Here is a 22551-nt window from a genome sequence, read left to right on the forward strand (position 1 = left end):
AGATCAGAGAAACATAAGCCAAATTAGGCTATCACCCTTACAGATTGTGTTTGGGGTGCATTCCTGGGCTCTGGGGGAGGCTTCTAATGCCACTAACTTCTTTCCTTTTCACATGCAGAGAGATAAAGATGACCAGCTATCAGGGAGTGAAGCAATAACACCAAGTGTGTCCTGAAGACTAACGGGACTCTGTAGGCATCACCCTGAAATAACACGAGATAAAATTACTCTCAATATGACAAAAACATGATATATATTGAGAAGGCATAGGCTTCCCCTAATTATTCCCATTCTGAATAACTTTTCACTTTTTCCATAGAATTTTTTTTTTTTTTTTGTAGGGGGAAAAATTTCATTCTGAAAGAGATCAGCAAGATGAAATTTTTTTTGCCTGAACAGACAGATCTCCTTAAAGCTGAAAGTGACTGAAAAAGGGATGTAAAAGTAGATGTGTCATGCAGTTCTATGACTAGGAGCCATTGCATCTTCTGTGTCCCTTATGAATGAGCATGAATCATTCCTCACTTGCTTACAATGAAAATATAGCTTTAGAGGATTGAAATGGTAATTTCAATAAAGATTTCCTGAACTAAACAAAGTCTCTTTGTTCTTTAAAATGGCTCGAGGTTTTTTCACTTTGGATTTGTCAAGCTTTTCTCCCAATATGTTTCTAAATTTCACTTTTACAGCTTAATATAGCACAGGGTAATTTCATTTTTAAAAGTCAGAGTATACCTGTAGAATTTAAGATCAATACTAAGTTTGTTACATACACAGAAATTCTAATCATTTTAAAGAAGCACTTTTGATGAAGAAAGTTTAGCAAAAGAAGCTAAGCAACCTCCAGGATTCAACTATTTTACTTTAACTGACCTGCATGTAAAGCCTGAAAAGAACATATTGGCAACCAATTTGAAAATATATTCTCAAGCCATGGATAATATTTCCTGATTAATAAGTATCAGCATTCCTAAGAGTCCCTTAAAATGTGAGCAAAAAGAAATTATTGTATGGATTTTATTGGTTTATGGGACGATATAAATAAAATAAAAATGAAAACTTACTGTATTCAAGGTGGGATCAACGTGAGAGCTGCAGCAGATAATCCTCATTAGTATAGATTCTCTGGGCAGAGAATGAGAAACCTGTGATACCTGCACATGCTGCACCAACGCATTATAGACTGTAGGGCTGTATGAAACCAGTGGAGCTTTCAACTTACCTGACATGGGGCAACTGAAACCAGAATTGTGCACTCTCTTCTCTTAAAACAAGAGAGACACCAAGGATTTTTGTCTTTTTTTAAATTTTATTTTATAAATCAATAACTTTATAAACATACAAATAAAGCAAATATATTATATTTGTATTGAAATATCAAGTTTTTACACTAAAGATTATTTTGAGTTTAGAGCTGAGTTTAGGAAATATTTAAAACTCCAAACACTTTAATTACAAAAACATATCAGCTTGGTTTCCCTATCTTATTCTGTAAAGAACACTATCAAATTTAAAATTAGATCCTTGGAAGGAAAGCAAGGAAAACAAAAAAACCCCAGGACAGAATAGCAAACTAATTTTTAAGGAGTCTGAAACATCTTTATTCAGTCAAGATTCAAGGTTACAAATCTTTATTTCTTTTGACTAGGGAAACTTCCAATGAAACTTCCAATGACTGTCATTTGACACAACACTTGCATTTTAAGCACACAAACCTACTTCACCAGAGAAACTCAAAGTGCAGGGATCAAAGTCTTTTTACTGTGTAGCTCTCATGGGAACAAAATACTTTTTTGATTCGCGGCCTTTTGACCTGGACCCTCTTCACATTAAAATACAGAAGATCAGTAACTGAAAGACCAGGCAGTCCCAACTAGATGCTTTGAACAATGTTAGTGAAATTAAACAATATCAGACTTAAAATCAAATCTACCAAATCCTAATGATTCAACACAGTTGTTGCCTGCTCTTGAACAGTTTAGGATGCCAATACATCTCAGCTGTTTCTCTTTCTGCGGAAGCACCCTTGTTACCATTCACTCAAGAGAATGAGTCTTCACTGATAATAGCTCCAACTAAGCTCTGGAAATGTGTAGTTTACAAGTTTGTTCTGAATCCAGAACTGATGTGGTAAGAAAACAGACTCAACAATTCAAAACCACCAGCAAAAATCACTTTAGAAGTTAAATAAGTCACAACCCTCTATAAAACCAGCATTACAATTTTTGTAACTCCTACAACTTGGACTCAGTGTTCTTACAGTTCCACCGACATAAAACAAAACTGATTTCCCAAAGTTACTCCAGTGTGGAACTATTTTGGATAAGAGGTAAGAGCCTTTCAATACTCTTTCCCATATTGGCCTACAGAGCTGGTAAAAAAGAAAAAAAAAAAAGAAAAAAAGTGACAATATTCCATACCTTTCTGGCAGGATTCAAAAAGAACTCAGAAAAGCAGACTAGTAAACACAGAAATTAGTAACATTTGCCACTATTATCCATCTTATGAATTACAAGGAACATTAGTGGTGGGCACTGTAGCAGAGTTTAAAGGTTACAACAGCAGGCTTCAAAATCAGAGGACTGAGAGATCCCCTACAAATAATAAAATCATTATTAGTAATTTAGTTGATGTCTGGTTATCTTCCATAATGTTCTGAAAATGGCCTTAGGAAGTCGAGTTGGTGAAAATCACTTGATATCACAGAATGTTCTGAGTTGGAAGGGACCCACGAGGAGCATCAAGTTCAACTCTGAAGTGGAAGGCCCGTACAGGGATTGAACCCATACCCTTGGTATTATCAGCACCATGCTCTCACCACCAGAGTTAATTTCATGATAAACAGCTGACCTCATCTCTGCATACAGCAGAGCTTTACAAGAGAGTAAACAACCTGAGAGGTGTTAGAAATCCAGTTACAAGAAAAATTGGTTCAATTTTCCAGTTGTTCCCTCAGATTTAACAGGCAGCACAAATCAGTTGAGTGGAAATCAGTCCAAACCGAGGTGGCTTTTTTTGTGGTTTTGTCCCACTCATCCTGTTCTTTTGGAACAGCAATTAGCTGGACTTCTGTCATCACACTCAGTCCTATATAATGGACCAGGTCTGGTACCAGGCACACCTCTGTAAGACAAGGACAGCTCCAGCACATGCCTCTCCACAGGGCTGAAAGCAGACACTTCCTCAGCCCACAGGTAGTCCTGTTATGCTCTGGAGGACCAGTGCAGAACTGGGGAAAAAAATGAATTAATCACTTTCCCCCTCAAATGCTGCCCACCATTAATAACACGTGCCTGCAAACCATCCTCCAGTACATAAAACCTGAGAAATGCCAAGATTTGGTGCTTGCTAGACACAAGAATATCTCAGGTGAAATCCAAGTTACACTGCAGTCAGCAGCACTGGGAAGAGGCATATAGAGTCCATTAAAATATTTTAATAGTAAGATCCATTTTGAACTAATTTTTCTCTGCCATTCCTGTTTCTCTGCAGCTGTCCTTGTGTCCCACTTTCTAGGCAGTTTCTAGACTCTGTGTGTAGAAAGATCACTACTTGCAACAAGCTTCCCTTAGCAATTTCTTATCACTAATAAATCACCCACTTGGCTATCTTCTTCCCAGTGACCTTTTAGAAGGCAGTTAATGAAGTTAATGAAGCATCAGTGATACTTATAGAGCACTCATTGCCAAGACGTTCCTCACAGTAATTCTTCCAAACAGAGATGACAGGAAAGGAGTGGCAAGGATTTCTCTGTTTTGTTCTGAATAATGGCAGGTTTTATTCTAAAGCAGATTTTAATGAAAAAAATGAGTGTTGCTTCAGTGTTTGTGAGTTCCCATCCTTTGCTGACTTCCTCCTTTTCCCATTCAAACACAGACTGCTTCTAGTCTGGCTGCATCAGCAGGCTGGCTGGGGCAAGATTGCAAGGCTCCCTTTCAGGCAGAGGATTGGGATGGATGCTCCAGGGAGCCTGGGAAGAGCCATTCGCTGCTCCCGTGGATTGATGCAATTTCTCACCAACAGGACCCTCCTTTCGGTGGCCTTGTTCTTTCTCCTCTTCTGCACAAGTCTCTGCTGCTTTGTCATATGTTACAGGCTGCTCTTCCTCTGGAGAAAATGGATATGTATTACTGAAAGCCATGTGAAAAGATTCACAGCAGCTAAGGTAAAAGAAATGTAGTGGCAGCTTTGAGAGAAGAAAGCTATGAAAGAATGCACAGAATCAGGTCCAATACCAAAGCACAACAAAAGATAAAAAAAACAGGCAAAGTCAAGAACTTGCTTCAGATTTTAAGAAATTACTTGTCCTAGGCTAGATTCATGGTTTTCTCTTTTAATACATAACAGAGAAAGACATGCCAAAACTACCTGCCTGTCAAAATTAAAGTCTCTGCTTCAAAGTCAAAAGATACTAGAATTATTCACTGGAATGGCATAAGAACTCTCTTTAACATGTTAAAAAAATTACCAGATTATTTACTGATCTTGTCTAAGAGAGTGGAATATCTTCTGCTAAAATTTTCAGGAAAAAATCAGACACCTATCATGGGAAATTTCTGTTCCAATACCTGCACCCGATAAAGCTGTAAATGAAAACAGAGTCTCCTAATGGGAAACATCAGTCTTCCTTTGCTGGATAGCAAGGTTCTACACATATTCCAAGTATCATTGCATGTGAGGTACATTTTCTACTGATGAATAAAGTGACTACTCAATATATGTCTAAGGACAGGACTGGCAATTCTGAAAATCTTGCAAGCTGCCTGGATGTTTGTATCCTCAAACATTTGTATTTGCATATTTCTAAGTGGCTGAGGCAAACTGGTTTCTCTAATAACTTCTGCAATTAGGAAGCATACATGGTAAATAAAACAAATGTCTAAGGGTGCTAGTCTTTCTCCATCAGTTCTCACCATCTGAGCAATTGAGATCCAGTTGCCACCTAGAAGGCAACTATTTCCTAACTATTCCAACTGTTTCCTAAAATTCAGAGTGGTTCAGCTGGTAATTTGAGGGCCATGGAAGCCTGTTCTGTGCTTCTGTGCCACCTGCTGCCTTTGGACCAGTGACAAGAGGCGCATCTCCTCTATTCATCTCATCTTTATTCGAGCACCAAACACTCCCAAAGCAGTCAAGCACTTTGTTTAACACAGAAAGCAGAACTGCAGTTGCTGGCATGGGGTGACACCTGGACTCCTCACACCTTTCCAGTTATCTTGCCAGAACGAATAAGGACTGACAAAGTGTTCTGTTCCATGGATATCCATTCCCCAACAGTATGATGGGCATAACTTCACTTGCAAAGCTCTGAAGGTCTATTTTAATGCAAACATCTGATATTATTCTATCACAAGGAACCTTGGCTTGTTCTGTGTGAAAGCACTGTTGTAGTGTGGTTTCTCATAACCAATATGCAAAATGAAGGGCTGAATGGTCTCTTCATATCAATACAAACATGGGTTCTGCCAGAAATAAAATCTGGATTTCTCTGTCTCCTCTAGCAGCCACTGCTCCTGCTGGTACAAGGTGAAGGTAGATCTAATAAGGAAGGACATCCTACTCACCAGATTCTGAAGGACAGGCAGGATGAGAATCTGCTGTCTCACACTCAATTAGATCAACTGCTTTACTCTCCAGAGAGCTGTTACCCTCCTTAAAAACAGCAAACTGCAAATACATACAATATGCACAAAATATAGAGAGCCCAAATTAATAAAAAATGAATCGGTTTTCTGAAACCCAAGAGGCAAACTAAAAGGGCCACACACACCAACCACAGAACAGGGAAAAAGGTCATCCTGGCTTCTGGGATGACCCTTCCCCTGCAGGTAATTAAACATTTGAGTTGATGATAGTCCCAGTCCTTCTTTGGAAAGCGCACAGTCTCAGTCTAGCTAAGAACTACCAACTCTCCCGCCTTGCAAATCAACATTTCCAATGGCAAGGACAAAAGTTCATGAAAATCAACCCTCTCCATTTTACTGAGGGCCATTTTTAAAGAAGTAAAGATATCTGCAGGAATCCAGACAGCAGAAACCTGTGTCAAACACTGAGAAGGAAGAAAGCCTCCCTTCCTGGCTCTCAGCATCTCCTGCAGGATGCAATTCCATCACACCACAGTGACAGCGGAAGTCAGAAGATGAGACCCTCTGGGGGAACATGCTGAAAGGACCAGGGGGAAAACAGAAAAAACAGGGGTAGAAGAAAGGAAGAAAGCAATGTGAAGCACTATGATGAAATTGTACAGAGGGAAAGATGAAAAAACAGTAAAGGGGGAAGGTTTACAGAGCAGAGATGCTGAAGAAGAGAAAACATCTGTAAATAAGATGTTCCAGCAAAAGGACTGACAGATTCAGGGGTCCAGCTGGATAACTGGTGGATTTATGTGGATAGAATACACATGTAGCAGGTGCACTTATTTAGGCATCAGTTAATTTATGTAAAATCTGTGCTCTTACAGCTGCTAACCCACATGTGACTGACTCCCGGTGGAGATTCAGCTACACACAGTTCTGCAAAATATATTTGACTGTGCAAAGCAAAACACTTAGTGGGTGAAAAGTCTCAGAATAGCATCAAAATCCAGGCACATGCAGGAGTTTACCAAGCCATACATATCAGTAGGACTAACTGGGGCCTGGCTTATGGAACTCTAATATGAATGTCAAAAAATAATGCAGCCATACCCTCAGCTAATAGCACCCCCAGCTAATTGCACTGTTGCCTGGCAGAAAAGAAGTAAAGGGAAAAGTGAGTGATGCTTGGATAATTTGTAGGTATAGTTTCAGTATCATGATACCTAACTTTTGATGTGTGTGATAGCACAAAGCCTTGTTATCCTCTACATCAACCTAGACAGGCAAGAACAAGCAAGCCTTTGCACTCTCTCTCATCAGCCTCACAAATGAGCAGTGGCAGTGAGGACTACCAAATGAGTGGAATTCATGAGCTCCTTACCGTTACTGTACAGGTAACTGTATCTTGTGTATACACAAGATATAGCCCCAATATAAAGTCCTTTTTTAAGATCATTAATGTTGTGTAGATCAATAGTACCCAAAATCCTTAAAAGTTGAGCAGCTATAGTTTTCTCTCCCTGATGTAGTATAACTTTTTTTTTTTTTTTTTTTTCATAAAGCTCTCCAATAACGTACTTGAAGTGAATAGTACAAATGGACAACTTCCCACAGCTTTTTGGCAACTCCAGATATTCTAACCTGAGTGCATGCATGCGTGAAGCCCTGGCGAACCTAACGATCAATGGCTACATCAGCACAGAGAAAATCACATGCATGAAACCACAGCAATCCATTACTGAGTAAGCACCAGTAATTAGCAAAGGGTCAGTGAATTCCTCTTCCAGTGTGCAACAAGCCATTGCAATAAATTACTTTATTAATGTATGCAATACCTCCTGGTGCATAGTGAAATGTAACAGAAATGTATAATAGACGTAAAAGCTTGATTTGTTTTTGTTGATTCAGTCCATTGCTGTTTAGTTACCTTACATTCAGCAAAAATGTCACTGGTGACCAGCATTAACTGCAGGGTCTACAGAAGGTGGGGACAGAGCTGATGGGCTGCAGGCCTCCTAGAGCACTGCTCCCAGGCAGGGAACTGTTCTCAGTCCCAACAAATGTTTCTGCGTTTCTCTACCTCAGGTATTTTGCATGCTGTGGATTTTACTTCTGCTGTGAACAAATCATGGCATTGCCACGATTCAGTTCATTTGCTGCCCAATACCTGAAGGAAAGGCGCTGATAATAAAACATGCATAAAGTTATGCAGTTGACCAGCTGAGGAACAATGTGCCATAGCAGGGTCAAGTCCATTCAGTACTACCAACATATGTCAGTGGCTACCCACCCACAGATCCTGCCAGACGCTCTCACTAAATCATTTGGAGGCCGTTCTAAGAATCTCAGACTGAGCACAGAAGTAGCCACAGATGCCAATTATGTCACTTGACAACTTCAAGTTCCAACTTGGTCACCCAGCAGTGTTATGTTAGTCTAATGCCAGTCAGAATCAGGTCCTTAAACCAGATTTTATAGGGCTAAATACATCTTCAAAAATGACAACAGCCACAGGCCTGTACAACCAGACCACGTCAACATTCTTACCTACACCAGTGTAAATCTGGAACTTTATATATCCTACCAAGCTGCCTGATAAAATCCTGGTTGTTTTTCTTTAAAAGGCAGCAGCTTCTAATACAAGACATTTAATTTCATCAAGCCTCAAAATAGAGTTCAACATCTCATGGAGCACACACAATACTTGGCTCCCAAGAAGGCTTTTTTTACAGAGGGCATACTTTCCTGTGAAAATAACTGTGTGATATGCCATGTCATCACATTGCCATTTCCTCAATTTAGAACACAGTTCCCCAACTGTTGTGTTCAAAGCTAACAATAACACTGGCTAATGGTTGCAATACATCCAGGCAGCTGTGAACTTTCAGGGATAACAATGAGGTAAGATGAACTAGGGTTCACAGCAAAGCACTTGATGACTCTAGCAGTTATTTAATGTATTTAAGATGTGAATTATTTGATGAATAATCTCAAGTGGATCCCTAACACTCCTTTGATCCTTCCTGGTTCCCTCTCCACTCCACATTAACGTAGTTACCAGAGACTTGTTGCCAGTAGGTGTTACGCTCTCATTGTCAGCGCGGCTGCTGGCGGCTCTTATCGCTTCTGCACAGAGATTCTTCTTATACAAATTCTGACTTCTGCAACAGAACAAAAGCTGAAGCAAGTTATTTTGCTTTGAGAGGAACAGATGCTGCTTTTTTCACGTGTTATTCTGTGAGTATTCACAGAAGTATGTATATTTTATTTTCTCTCACTGTGTATTGCTATCCACTGCTATATTTGTGTATCGCTACCCATTACCACACAGTGGTTTAAACAAATAGCTTGTCAGAAAAAGAAGTCAGTGAGAAGCACACAAATGCTTGTTCCAATGTGCCATCTGTAAAGGGTCATTCAATAGAAAGAACAATAGGCCACATAATTTTAATTAGACCCTTCCATTTTCTTACATTTTTCTATTTATAATATTTTATCTTGTAAATTTTGTTTCAGCCAATGCAATGAAGAGTGTTTGTGGATGAAGCTCAGAAATAAAAATCTGACTGTATTTTTGTACACTATTGGTAGCTACAATTATGAAAGTAATTTTTGTATTCATCTGCATCATTTATGCAAAGCAACAGTTTCAGAAGTTCTTATGAAATAAACAAACTGAAAGTCTGAAAAAGCTTAGAAATAAGATCTTCATGACCCACAGAATTTGCCTTAGGGGAAAATAAGGTTGGAGTACAGTATGGAGCTGGAAAAGGTATGAATAATCAGCTATAAAAGGATAGTTCCATAAATTCAAAGATTGTTATTTTTGCAGTTAAACAGAAATCACTTGTAAGGCAGTATAGGCCCAAACAAAACATTTTATTTTACTTCTCTTGAGATCCAAATCAGTACATCTTTATTCACTTTACATTTTTGCCCTTCTAAGGATCAGCTAACAAAATTAATGTTATTGCCTTCAAATTGTGGAAGTCTGAGGTTATAACATCTTTTTGCTTGATCTATTTTAAACAAAATTTAGTAGATATTTACCAAAGAAAATAGGAATTTGCCTTTTATTTAGGAACTTGCCTTTTATTTCTATATAGCTTTTATATACTGACTGGGAAAGGTCACACAGCATAATTACCATATATTGCTTCCTTCATCAAAATACAATGTAAATTAATTTTGCTTTGTGTGTGTGGCCTTGGCCAACTGAGGTGGAGGAATTGTTGGTGTTGAATCTACGATTCAGGTTTGGGTTTTTTTTGTGGAAAAGAGTTGTTTCCTTCCCAAGGAAGGTAAGAAACTGGGCATGCTATACAGTCAGACTGCATAAATCCAACATTAAGAATAACACAGTGCTCTTCAGCAGACAGCAGTCATTGAACAAACCAACACAATACTTCAGCACACTTGGCCTTCAGTTCCCACATTTTCAAATAGGCAGGTGCAGACCTTCAGCTTCATTTCCTTCAATTAAAAGGAGATAGGCATCTCCATTTTGCAGGGGAAGGAACAGGACTATTAGAGACTTAATCTGTACATTTTGAAATACAGTAGATTATCTGAAAAAGTGGTGTAGCAATTTCAACCCCAATACTGGTTCCCAGACTCCAGTTAAATAGGGATTTTAGATCAGTGGTTTAATTTTTATCTAGTTATACTAGTAATTGCTGCAGTTCAAATTCAGTCAAGTGTGTAATTGAAAACCTGTTGTTGTGGTAAATAGTTATATTGATCAAAAGCATTTGGCAAGAAATAAACATAAATCTGGGAGAAAAAGAGGAAGGGAAGAAATTTAATGCTATCATACTTTCAAACAAATCATATTCCATTTTTCATTAGAGAACATATGAAATATATGAGAAATAAAAGAATCTCACAATTTTTCTGTTTTTTATATATCCACTGATCAAAATCTGAATCCCAGGTTATTTGAAAAAAACAGGCTGCACTTAGCTTTAATTCTGGACCCTTATCACTAATTAATAGAAAATAAGAAATGCTGCAGCTTCCCTACTTTTATGGAATAAATATTCAAAGAACCATAAAATAAGAATGAAAAAATATTAGCATGCATATTTAACTTCTTATGTCTAGAAGAGTCTAGTTTTAAAACTGACCTAAACCACAAAAAAAAATCCAGCATTTAAAGCAGCCTCTGAGAACAGCTGTCTGCTAAGGTCATGGCCAGAAGACTCTAGCTTAAATGCTTAATACTTTCCAGTCTAAGGGACACCGATGACATTTAATTTCACATCAGACTGGGTTCTTAAATAGTGACCGCTGGAATTCTTTCTGCCACAAGAAGAATCCCAAATCTGCACAATTCATTACAGCCATGGAAAATGCCAGGGAGTACTTTTACAACAGATGTGCTTAGACTCACTTCCCTGATTTCACTCTCTCTACTGCCAGGAAAATTGTCTCCACGTTCACTGCTGGAAGCATCATTCCCAAGTTTGCCTTGGGAAGGTCAACGGCAAAGAAATTTTCAGGTGGAATTCTACACCGAATGGGAAACAAAAGCCAACTCATTGAACAGCTGGCAGAGAAGAGCCAACCCCTACTACCATGACGGCTTCAGACACCTAGAGCTGCGAAGAGAAACCCAGGAAGAAGTAAATGGCACGCTCCTGAGCTCTGATAAGGCCTGCTCTTTCTTCCCTCCGCGTGTTTTGGCTCACTTAAACAGCGGCGTGAGTTCTGCGGGCAAGGGACACGTCAGAACTTTCCGTACCATTCACACACCCAGTGAGACTGGAAAGCCAAGGAACAGGAGCTCCAGCAGCTGAGGAGCAGCTCGCGTTCGCAAGCACAGTGTGAAAGCAGCAGCAGCAGCAGCAGGAGGAGGCAGCAGCAGCAGCCCAGCCCGTGTGTGGCAGCAGTACCTGCGGCAGTAGGCGGCCAGGACAGCCAGCAGCAGCAGCAGGGCCAGCACGGCGGCGCAGGCGGAGATGGCGATGCTCCGCGCCTTGGCCCGCCCGGCGCTCAGCCGCTGCTCCCACCACTCCAGGTCGCTGAACTGGCAGCGCTCCCCCACGAATCCCGTCACGCAGCTGCCGAGGAAAGAGGGCACACGCTGCAGCGGAGGGCAGGGCACAGCCCCGCACCGCCGCTTATCCACCGCTGGGCACCGCTGCAAAAACATCTGGTTGAGTTTAGCAGCGGGGAAGACGAAATTATTTCAAATTAGATTTCTATTTATATATATATATTTATATTCTGCTTAAATTTTGGTGTCAAAACCTGTAGAATCCAGTATTATAAGTGTTTTTCTTTTTTTTTTTTAAAAAATAAACTTTATTTTTTCCTGGTATTGGATCGCCTATAGAATTATACAGAGAGGTTGTCATTACCAGATTCCTATGGGCAAAAAGTAGGAAAAAAAATTTCTTAAATCTTGTAAATCCTGCTGTGTGATTAGTGTTTCCCTGGGATTTTCTGTTTAACTTCTTTCAGCAGCAAGCTTCCCCTTCTTTAAATTAGGCAGTACAGGACTGACTCATATTTTCAGAGTGACTTGATTATAATAATGCAATTTTAATCTGAAACTTTACTTTAAAATTAAAGATGAATGAAAGTGTTTTTAAAAACCCATACATAAGGTTTAGAAATATCTTCAAAACTTACTTTTAATATAAGTTTCTTCTGTTGACAGATTTTGTTTATATGTTTGGTTTTACCATTGTAAAACCCAACACAGAAACTTCCTATCAATGCATGAAACCTTCAAATCAAAATTACTAGAAAGTGAGAAATGCATCAAAAAAATAATCCCAGCCTAGTTTTACTATGCAAGGCAAGACACATAAATAATAAATGGAAAAAAATTAAAGTCTATTCCATTCATAACAATCCCTCAGCAATGTAGGCTCAACTCATCACAATTCTAATTGGTCTAATTTTACTCAAGTCCAAGAGCTTTTCTCCAAATGAGAAAAAGAAGCAGGATTTGATCTGCAGCAGCTTTTACCTAATGTCACGAAGACGTTATATCAATTACTAAGTCAGGCACAAGCACTCTCACTCTGTTTTTAGAATTTAGAATGCATGTGTGCTGGAAGGCAGAAAAAATGATAATTTTTAAATGTTAAATTACAATGAATTTCAAACATGCAGGCAGATCTACTTTCTAGTGTAAGATCTTTTATTAATTAAAATACAAATCACACTAGGTATTTGATTTTTGCTGCATAACATTTTTCTGTTCTTTCGCTCTGGTAGTTAATAAATCAGAGCCTACATGAATGAATGCTGCCATCTAGTGAGGATTCATCTGGGACAGAATCCAGCAACCCCCACACACAAACTCCAACAACATGGCTAAAGTGCTTCCACTTCCAAAAGTGAAAAATATGTACAACTGAATTCTTATTATGCACTGACACCTAATAAATAAGAGAAAAAAAAATGTGATACAATTTGAAAGTTTTGCAGGTTTAGACTCTTCAATTTCAAGACAAGAAACTTCTGAGGTGAGCATAGTTTACTATGCCTCTAAAAGCTACATGAGAAATTCAAAACAAGTACCAGAGATGACTATGAGTGTCTCCAGAGTCTGTCAGTCTTTGCCCAAGGACTTTGCTGAGCTCAAGAAATCCACAGCACAAAGCATCTACTTCATTCCCATATACCTACAGGAGACACATTCCTTTCATATTCTTACAGGTACAGAGGTCTGTAGGCAGGGGAGACCACTCATATTTCAAAACAGGAAAGCCTGAGACACAGAGAGAGATTTTCCTACCCTGGAACAGCATCCACCTCTTGTACAGGTCTGTGACCCCAGGGAAGGAGGCAGGCATTGGATTTGTCCCATTGTAAAGATTTTATGCTTGATTTTGAAGAAAGATTCTGCATACAGCTTCAAATATAATCAGGTTATACACTTAAATGCCAGAACTAAATGTTTGGAAGAAGTGACTACCCTATGGGACCAGGCTGTCACATTGACCAAATCAAGGCTGACTTCAGGAGAGATGAGATTCTCCTTGCTTTCATCAGTACCTGCATTTGGGGAACCCAGAATTAGGCTTCAAAAAAATATAGACAGGGTTAAAAATACTGACAGGGGAAGTAGGTCTCAATTTTGAGGTCTCATTGCAACTCTCCCTGTTTTTAAGAAGGCAATTATACCCTATCCTTTTCTGCCCTTCTGTAATGGAAGATGCTGACACCAGAAGATTGCTCCCTGGCCCCAGGCAGAGAAGACAAGACTGAGGTGTCCTCTTCCATCCCAGTGAAGGCTACACATGAATAGCAAGGCCAACAGGGACAGCAGGACATGTACAGGAGAGAGAGCAAGCGCCTCTTTCAAGTTATTTAACAGCTTACCTCCCATTTCCAAAGTAAAAAAATCAAGTGCTTAGGGAACAAATCCAACCCTAATATTAATTGCAATGGGTGTGAATGGAGTGGCCCTGCACTGAAAATTACACTGATCACTTACAGGAAGGAGAAGATCTGAATGTTAATGAGTGACGTGGGTGATGAGCAGATCATTCATGGACAAACTCTTCACTGTCTGCAGTTAACTGAGGGTAGCATTCCAAGGGTGCTGTTCTTCAGCAGAGAAAATATAAATTTCTATACTTACTTGCAGGCATAGTCTTGTAGATCAGAAACATAATTGCACACTCCACCATGGAGGCAGTATGACTCGTAGGAAGGAGGGCATCCTACAGTGTCACCTTGCACAGCGTTTGTGGTGTATTCCTTGCTGGCAGCAGTTGGGGGAACAGTAGATTCTGAAACAGAGCGTTTTACAAGGACATCTCAAACTTCTGGCCTCATTGGTAACATAATCTTACGAAAGAGTTCCAGAATTTCAAGGTATTCCACTGGGTAAAAATATCCAATTTCTATTAATTACTTGTGTTTTACCTATTTTCTTATGTTGTTATCAAATTTAGGCAAGCAGTAATTTTGATCAAATTACTAAATATGCATAATTTTAGATTTACAGTGGAAGACCTACAGTGATTGATTGAGTTCTGTGTGTTTAGATGAGTGATCCCAGCTCTGAAGAAAAACTGCACCAACTGTCTAGGTGCTTACTCTGAAATTATTTTTGCATCTTATGCAGCTTTGACATATGGTAAATGTATAAATTACCAGAGTGAGAGGTAGAGGTGAAGGGTGACTGTGTTTCATGAACTTGGATCTCAGACCCAGAAGCTTTCACAAGCAGCAATTCTTAAGCAGATTGTTTCTACTCTTCTGCCATCCAGTTAATTGCATCTCTGTGTGATGGCAGATCACATTTTCTGTTGTTTCAGGCTAGCTCAGGTACAGGTCACAGCATCACTGGGGGAGCAGGGAGCCCTATGGTTCTGCCAAAGGCTTCTGCAGCCTGCTCTGAATCACACATACTGCCACCTACACACCTATCCAAACTAGCTAGTTTTAAAGGTAGCACTAATGTTGTCTGCACAGCATGACCACAGACGTGCCCTTATAGAAAAGGCACTTTTTCATGCCTACTTTGATGCTACAACAAATCTACAGGTCAGAAAAAAACAGCTCCATGGCAAAGAATTTCCGGCAGTATTAGCAGAGACGCACCTAATCATTCTCATACAATTATGGGGTCAGTTCTGTGACTCACACCAGTTTTATTGCAACATGACCTTCAATGACATTTGGGTTTTAAAATTTCATTTGCAGGAGAACTGCCATGGCAAAGAGCCTGAATGGAAAGGGATGAGTGATTATAGTGAACCCCAGGTGTGCGTGCATTCAGCAAATAAAATTTCATCTTGCTAGAAGAGCTTATTAGGTAAAGAACTAAAACAGTGTGTTAACATCTATAAAGACATGGGATCAGACTGACAGATGAGGGACCTAGGAAACATTACTTCCAAGTCACGCGTCGTTTAAAATCATCATTTCCTGAGTGACACCTGAAACTACTGAAAGATTGACTGAAACGGGAGTGGAAATCCTGATAGGTGTTCTATTTAAGAAAGCCATAATTTCCTTGTTTTTCTGAAGAAACAGCTCTGTGACAATCATACAATGTTCCTCCATCATCAGAAAGTCACTCAATCTGGAAAAAAATTCATCCTGACCAAGAGGGCTGACACAGAGTAAAAGAACAAGTCACCCATTTTCAGAGAATGCTGCTATCACATTGAGGCACTAAAATGAGGGTCAGATAGTTGCCAGTGCTGCACCTTGAGCAGCTCCCTTCAGTAAATTGGTAATCAGATTTTCTAAGTAGTTTCAGAGCCCTTTTGAACAATCAGTGACTGGAACTGAAAGACAAGCTTATACTGAAGAATCAAATGGCACTTAAATCATGTGCATTTCCTGTGCTAGCCTTTGGCAGAGTAACAGAACACACAGGGAGTTTGAAAAATGGCACAGACTGAAATTACCCTCAAAAAATGTTACTTCCAAGGAGCATTTACTTCTGCTGCTGAGTGTAAAAAACATTTGATAGATTTGTTGTTTCATTTAGATAGTACGAATTTACATTGAACCTTAATGTAGATATTTCCTTTCTAAACTCGGATCTGTTCTCCTTAGTCCACCACACAACAGCCTCCTAAAGGCAATACTAAATGGATCCACAAGCTGGTCAGGGTATTACCATACAGAGACCCTTTCCTTTCCAGGTGTAACAATTTATCCAAGGACACAGCTCTTAATTTAAGGCCATTTAGTTTTCTTTGCTCACTCAGTTTACTCACTGCAACCAATGCCAGTCCCAGAAGCATGATCAGCACACGAGCAAGTGAAGTTTCCTTCCGTATTTGTGCAGGTCATGTTCTCTCCACAGGTGTGGGACCCCGTCTTGCACTCATCAATATCTGTCACCCAAAGAGTCTGCAGTTAGAAGAATGAAATACCTCAGAGCATCAGCTAAAAGGGCAGCAGTTGCAGCACTGCAGTCCCCAGGCAGTGGGGAAAAACACCGGAGACCTCTCACTCTGCAAATATGCCTTCATGGAAAACCTTTGGAAAAGCAACCAGCATGCTTTCTCTAGCAAGAGCATGCTGCAGAAACTCTCTACTGGGAGGAGGAGGAAAGGGCTTCCCCATAAAATGTAACAAGTACAGCAGAGCTGGAGACTTATTTGTACCAGATGTATTCTCCTGGCATTCCTGGTCATAGTTTGCAGCCTGTTGGCATTCCTGCATTAACACAGCAGAAGGGATTGAGTGGGGAGCTGCCCACCCCTGTACCACCTACATAGTTCAGCCTTACAAAGAGTTTAAGCAGAAGTGTCCAGAAACCCACAGGTTTAATTCAGTTTGTGTGAACACTTCAATGAGTGAGGCTTTGAGTGACTGTGAAGAGGTTCCCTGACTACAAGAGTGTCCAGGCTCAGAGCCTATGTTAGGTTTGTATACATCTCTCACCCTCATTCTGCTGTACTCCCTCCTCCTGCCTCCACCCCTTCTCTGCAAAGCCCATGGCAGCAGCCTCTGCCAGCCTGCACCTGCACATTTCTGAGTGCTGAAGCACTCCCCTCAGAGGTGAAACCTTTGGTTCACATAGCACTGTTTGAGATCCTCTGATTCATTTTATGAACTGTCAGCAGAATACATGTACCAGATATACTTCCGGGAATCACAGATCTGCTGCCCCAATTTTTGTGAAATGATTGCTTAAACTTCTGGGAATTTTTCTACAGTAAAATTAACAGGATCTGGCTCAAAACAGTATAGAGAAATCAGAGCACTTTAAAATATATAAAAAAAAAAGAGGGGGGGAGGAACAAAACTGCTGCAGCGTATTTCAAGAAATGTCATTTCACCAACACAGCATGAACTCATTGTGTGTTATCACTGGACATACCATCACATTCCTGGACACTGTGCATGCATGCAGGCACTCACAACTGAAGCACAAAATCACTTACCAGTTTCTGGTTTTCATAGTACATGTTAAGTCATTGAACACAAAATTAGTTTCAGTTATGTTTACACCTTAGTAATACTGCATCTTTTATAAAATGCTGAGAATCTATTTTCTGGACTTAAAGACTTCAGGAAGATAATGGACTGGTTTTCAATCGCAGTGGAACATACTACATCCTGAACAAGTATACCACAGTTTAGTGGTAGGTAAGACTGTAAGGGCTGCTTGAGGACTTGCTTTCTAGGCTTTTCTGGGTCAGCAAGAGGACCCTGTCACTTCTGTGTGCACTTCCAAACACCCCCAAAGACATGAGCTCTGTCTCTGACCTGTACAGGCAAAAGGCCTTCTCGATTCTTCTGCCTCTGATACTTTCCACACTCTACCCATAATAATGATATTGTTCTTAATTTTTCAGTCACCCTAATCAGCATTGAAGAACCAAGTCCAGTAAAGATTATGTAAGAATTGGTTCAAACTTAATGGGCTTTGAATTAAGCTATAAAGGAAAAAAGGAAAAGAAAAGGACAAAAGAGAAGGCAAGACTCTCATAAAGCTCTGAACAAACTGTGTGCTAGTCAAATACTGGAAAGAAAAAGCTTCCTGTTCATATTTACCACTAAAATGGATTAAGAATTTAAGAGACGTAGGGAATGAACTAAAGACCTGGCATTAGAGCTGGATGGGAAAATCAGTGGGTCTGATTATTAACAAGACTCTAAATGTACTCAAGTTGTCAGTGTCACACCTTGAACCTCATGCCTATTAAACAGACCTGGCATTATTTGATGAGTATTATGACACACTCAATACCTGCTTTCGTTTATATTCATGGCAACGATTTCCAATAAAGCTCTACTGCTTCACCTCCACTTCCCTCCTCCCCTTCACTCTTCCTCTCTCTCCTTCTACAGCCACTAAAAAGAGTGCAAACACTGAAAGGAGATATTCACTGACAACTACAGGCTTTGCATATTGATCAGTTGCTGAGGTTACCACACTTCAAACAGGGAGGAAGGAATAACAAAGGCAGAAATGCCTTCCAGACAGAGCAGAGCCCTGACACATGCCCATACCGTAGCAATGGACTCCATCTCCAGTGTAGCCTTCCAGGCATTTACAGACGTAGCCCCCTTCCGTATTGATACAGTCCGACACGCTTCGATTGCAGCGGTCCATGCACACAGCGCACTCGTCAACGTCTGTGGGACAAAACAAGGGACCAGACACTCGTGTCAGGAAACCACCACATCAGCCAATAAACTGAATAATCCACCATGGATCTCCCTCAGACCGTGCTGACACCCGGGTTTTTGCACATGTGAAGCAAATGGGAAGAGAAGGACTTTGTGGTCTTTTTTGGTATGAAGTTTGATGGAGGTGTTCTAAAATCCAAGGGAGTCAATTGGAGATCACAGATATCATTTGCTTAAAAAACCTGTTCAAAGGAAATGATCTGATTCAAAAATTGCTTTATGTTATAGAATCACAGAATCCATTAAGTTGGAAAAGACTTCTAAGAGCATTTAGAAACTTATTTTTTATGAAAGAACACATAGGCTTAAAAAAAGAAAAAGTACTACGGTGAAAAAAATGTATGCCCATTTCAGCTTACAATTTTTTTCCCCTTTGCATAGTAACAAAAATTCTGCTGAGTCTTCATGCTTAGCCATCAAATGGTATTTTTTTTCCTGTTCCTATCACCTTCCTCTCTCGATCTTTGTGAGAGCAAAACAGTTCTTCCCTGTATGTTGCAAACAAGTCCAGAGGCTTAAAGACCACCCTGAGTAATGTTTTGCATGGCTGTTAGAGTCTTTTTCTAGTGCTAGAAAGAAACTAAAGCAGCACTTTCATATAAACATTGCATCAGGAATACTAATTTTGAAGAAATCCCTTATGTCTAAATTATACATTAACTATCATGTCTATGGACTGAGCTTTTATAATTAGTCAATTTTTACAAATAAATATATTATACCTCTATTATCCCTGGTTTTGCTTGTTAATATTAATATTATTAATATTAGCACTCATGGCTAGAGGGGAAAAAAAGGCATGTGATAATTAGCCATTTCATCTCACATGCTCTCTGCTCATCATCCTTTTCATACTACTGACCTTTCTCTGACGCCTCACACAACAGAGCTGCCAATGTGAAAGGAGATAGATTTTCTTCCTCCCTCTTCATCTAAAATTTTTCAAAAGTTACAAAAATGTTTTTTATTACCATAGCATGATTTCCCCTTCCTGGTAAATCCTTTCAAACACTGGCACATAGCACCGTCTTCCAGCAAAACACACTCTGCATTGACATAACATTCTAGTGCAGTGCAGTCGTCTTCATCTATAGCACAAGCAAAACAAACAAACAAAAAAACACTAGATGGATTTGGAAATATCAAAGGAGGTAGTGTATATCTATATTACAGAAAAAACAAACAGCTAAGAAAACCAAAACATACAGTCAAAGTTTGAAACTTAGCTCTCCGGGATTAATAATGACCAGCCAACACAATCACTGTAGCTGTTCTCTTTGTCTAGATGGAGTTGACATGTCATTTAGCATCAGGATTTCTGAATATTTTATTCAAAACTTATTGCAAAACTTAATGATCTAGTGTCACCAAAGATATGTAGAATTCAGTGGGTTTATTTTAACTTTTTTTAGAGGAATGCAATACTCTTAAAAACCTAAGGGAGAGACTTTTCAAGTGTTACAAATTAGAAATGTTTGTTCTCTAGAACAGGATAATATTATAAAACTTTGTTGATATAGCCAAGGAATATAGACACAAACAAAAAAAACATTCCTACCTGGAATAATTTCACAGACCCAAATTCTTGTTAGAAGGTTAAGAGCCTGAATACCACCAGTCTCAACAATGAACCTTTCTTTCTTTAAGGTATACAATTTCTTTCTGCTCTATAAACCTGCTCAGAGCCTCAGAGTAAGCATAAGGAAGATAACCATCAGACTCTACCTGATATCATGATTTCAGCCATAAAAAAAATCATTTTCTTCTTTTCCCCATTGTCTGCATCCTTAAAAATCCGAGTGCTCCACCTGCTCTGGAGCACAGTCTGTGGTGGTGGTGGCATTGGCATTAACTCCTTGTGCACAGAGACACTTCCTGAAAAAGACAACAAAAAAGTGACATGGACTATTTAAATCTAATGAAACAGCCTTCTGATTTTCAAATACTTGTCTACTTTCCAATAACCATGGCAATTTCCTTTTAAAATAAACATCACTATCCTCCCAGACTAAGCTGTTTCTGACATCAAATTATTCCTAAAAGCACTCACGTGTGAGTTTTCTCAAATACAAAAAAGAAGAAATGTGACTCGTTGCTCACAATACTTGTCAGCATTGCACACACCTTTTTCACTGCTAAAATGCCAAGGGAAAAATTACAGTGGTCAGACGACATGTCTGTTGTCTTGTTGTCCCAAGAACAAACATTCCAGCATTTTCATTCTTCAGAGAAACGTAACATTCCTTGTGTTAGAGCAAGGTGAATTTTTCCAGTGCTACCTGTCAGGATCCTCAAGGGTTTGATGGGGGTCTTTTTGGGAACTGGAGGACTGTACCTTCTGTTGAGTTGGAAGAATCCAGAGCATGACAGGATTTTCCATCTTGAGCTTTTCCAAATCCTGGATAGCACTTGCAGTGGACAATTCCAAAACTGTTTTCACAGATCTGATCACAGCCTCCATTCTCATAAAGGCAAGGATTTGCCCCTAATGAAGAGAAACGGGAAAATTAACAAGTTGTTTCTTTAGTCAACATCTCTGTTTAGACATGCAGAGTTGAAGCAGTTGGAAAAAGAGTAAGGACTGACAAAAACTAGGATTTTATTTTTTTTTTTTGTATAACAACAAATGCACATAGTAAAGCATGGATATTATCAGCTAGCCCCTGTCAGTAAAAGAGATTAATGTACTCTGTATCTAATGCATGTACCACATTTTTTTATTTCCTTTATTGTTTCTCCTTTAATATTTAGAGTCCTAATATTTCAAGGACATAAGGAACCTGTGATAACCTCTCAATCCTGGTCTATTGAATTACTCTTCTTCTTACAGGGAGATTGTTCCCAACAGAAATTCAATTTATTTGATCAAAAACTAGTAAATCTCGCAAAATCTTTCCCCATGTCATTTGTCGTTATTGGTGCGTGTTGGGGGGTTCTAATAGACTAGGATAAATAGGAATTAGAGGACTGTGGTAGCCTCATGGCAATTGATCAGCATCTATTCTTGGGCATGAACATAAATCTGTCAGCATTCCTGGGACACGTGCCCAGATGATGCTTTCAATAAATGCCAGTCTGGCTATGCAAGGCTTTCTAAAGAGCCTATTTCTGAAAAGATAATCCTGTACCCAAGGACATCTATTCTGCTGGAATCAGTGAACAAGAGGAGGCTGGAAGGGAATGGCTGCTTAATTTTTGCAGTATACCTGGTTTCGCCAAAGGATGAACTACAACCATTGATGAGGGTCTCAGCATGCTGCCTCGAAGACGTACCCTGTTTTGGCCGGTCTTCTTGTCCACCCTCACTAGTGATGGCCTAGCCCAGTCAGAAAACCACAGGTGGTCCTCAAACACCGCTACAGCAAAAGGGTGGCCTACAAAGACATCAGGTTTATCATTTCCACATCTGCAGAACATACACAAGAAACCCTGTAAAGGAAAGCATTATCTGCAAATAGATCAGCATCTAACACAGGGGCCTAGCCATAGCCAGTGCTCCACTTTCATTTCTCGTGGAGAGGGATAAGTGTCCGTGAACAGTGGACCACGGGCACAGGTTACTTGTGCTCTTAGCAAAGGAGGCTGTGACACCTGCCTGGCTCAGTACATGCTCTATACTTCAGGTGACTTCCAACCAGATCTGGTTCACAAGATGCTTCTACCTCACACATCATCATTTCTTGAGGCAACCTTGGAACCAGCCTTTCAGAACTCGAGTACCTCCCTCCTCTGCCACCAAGTGGCCTGGCAGAGAGCTGCTGAGGTACACAGCCCCTTTTGCAGTCTTCACATAACAAGGAGAAAAGGAGCTCATGGCATGTGTCATCCTGCACAAGCATCCTGGCAC

General features: G+C 39.8%; 1 protein-coding gene across 2 annotated transcripts in view; it reads right to left on the minus strand.

Moving 5' to 3' along the window:
- Window positions 1–1475: 1475 nt before the first annotated feature.
- Window positions 1476–22551, minus strand: part of EGF (epidermal growth factor) — a 57817-nt gene continuing 36741 nt past the window's right edge. Inside the window, exons 15-25 of one of the 2 annotated variants that reach the window (XM_014263257.2) lie at window positions 21911–22078; window positions 21040–21189; window positions 20430–20579; window positions 19676–19792; window positions 18525–18650; window positions 16277–16396; window positions 14179–14329; window positions 11471–11638; window positions 8635–8737; window positions 5565–5667; window positions 1476–4107 (exon numbers count right to left, since the gene is read on the minus strand). In XM_014263257.2, the coding sequence (XP_014118732.2) occupies window positions 3884–4107; window positions 5565–5667; window positions 8635–8737; window positions 11471–11638; window positions 14179–14329; window positions 16277–16396; window positions 18525–18650; window positions 19676–19792; window positions 20430–20579; window positions 21040–21189; window positions 21911–22078 (1580 nt within the window). In that variant the 3' untranslated portion in view covers window positions 1476–3883. The remainder of the gene's footprint in view (window positions 4108–5564; window positions 5668–8634; window positions 8738–11470; window positions 11639–14178; window positions 14330–16276; window positions 16397–18524; window positions 18651–19675; window positions 19793–20429; window positions 20580–21039; window positions 21190–21910; window positions 22079–22551) is intronic. The other variant, XM_088057008.1, reaches the window with a different exon arrangement.

Source organism: Pseudopodoces humilis, chromosome 6, assembly GCF_049639895.1.
Source record: "Pseudopodoces humilis isolate 2021_Gansu_Grassland_sample_001 chromosome 6, ASM4963989v1, whole genome shotgun sequence".
Taxonomy (NCBI): Eukaryota; Metazoa; Chordata; class Aves; order Passeriformes; family Paridae; genus Pseudopodoces; species Pseudopodoces humilis.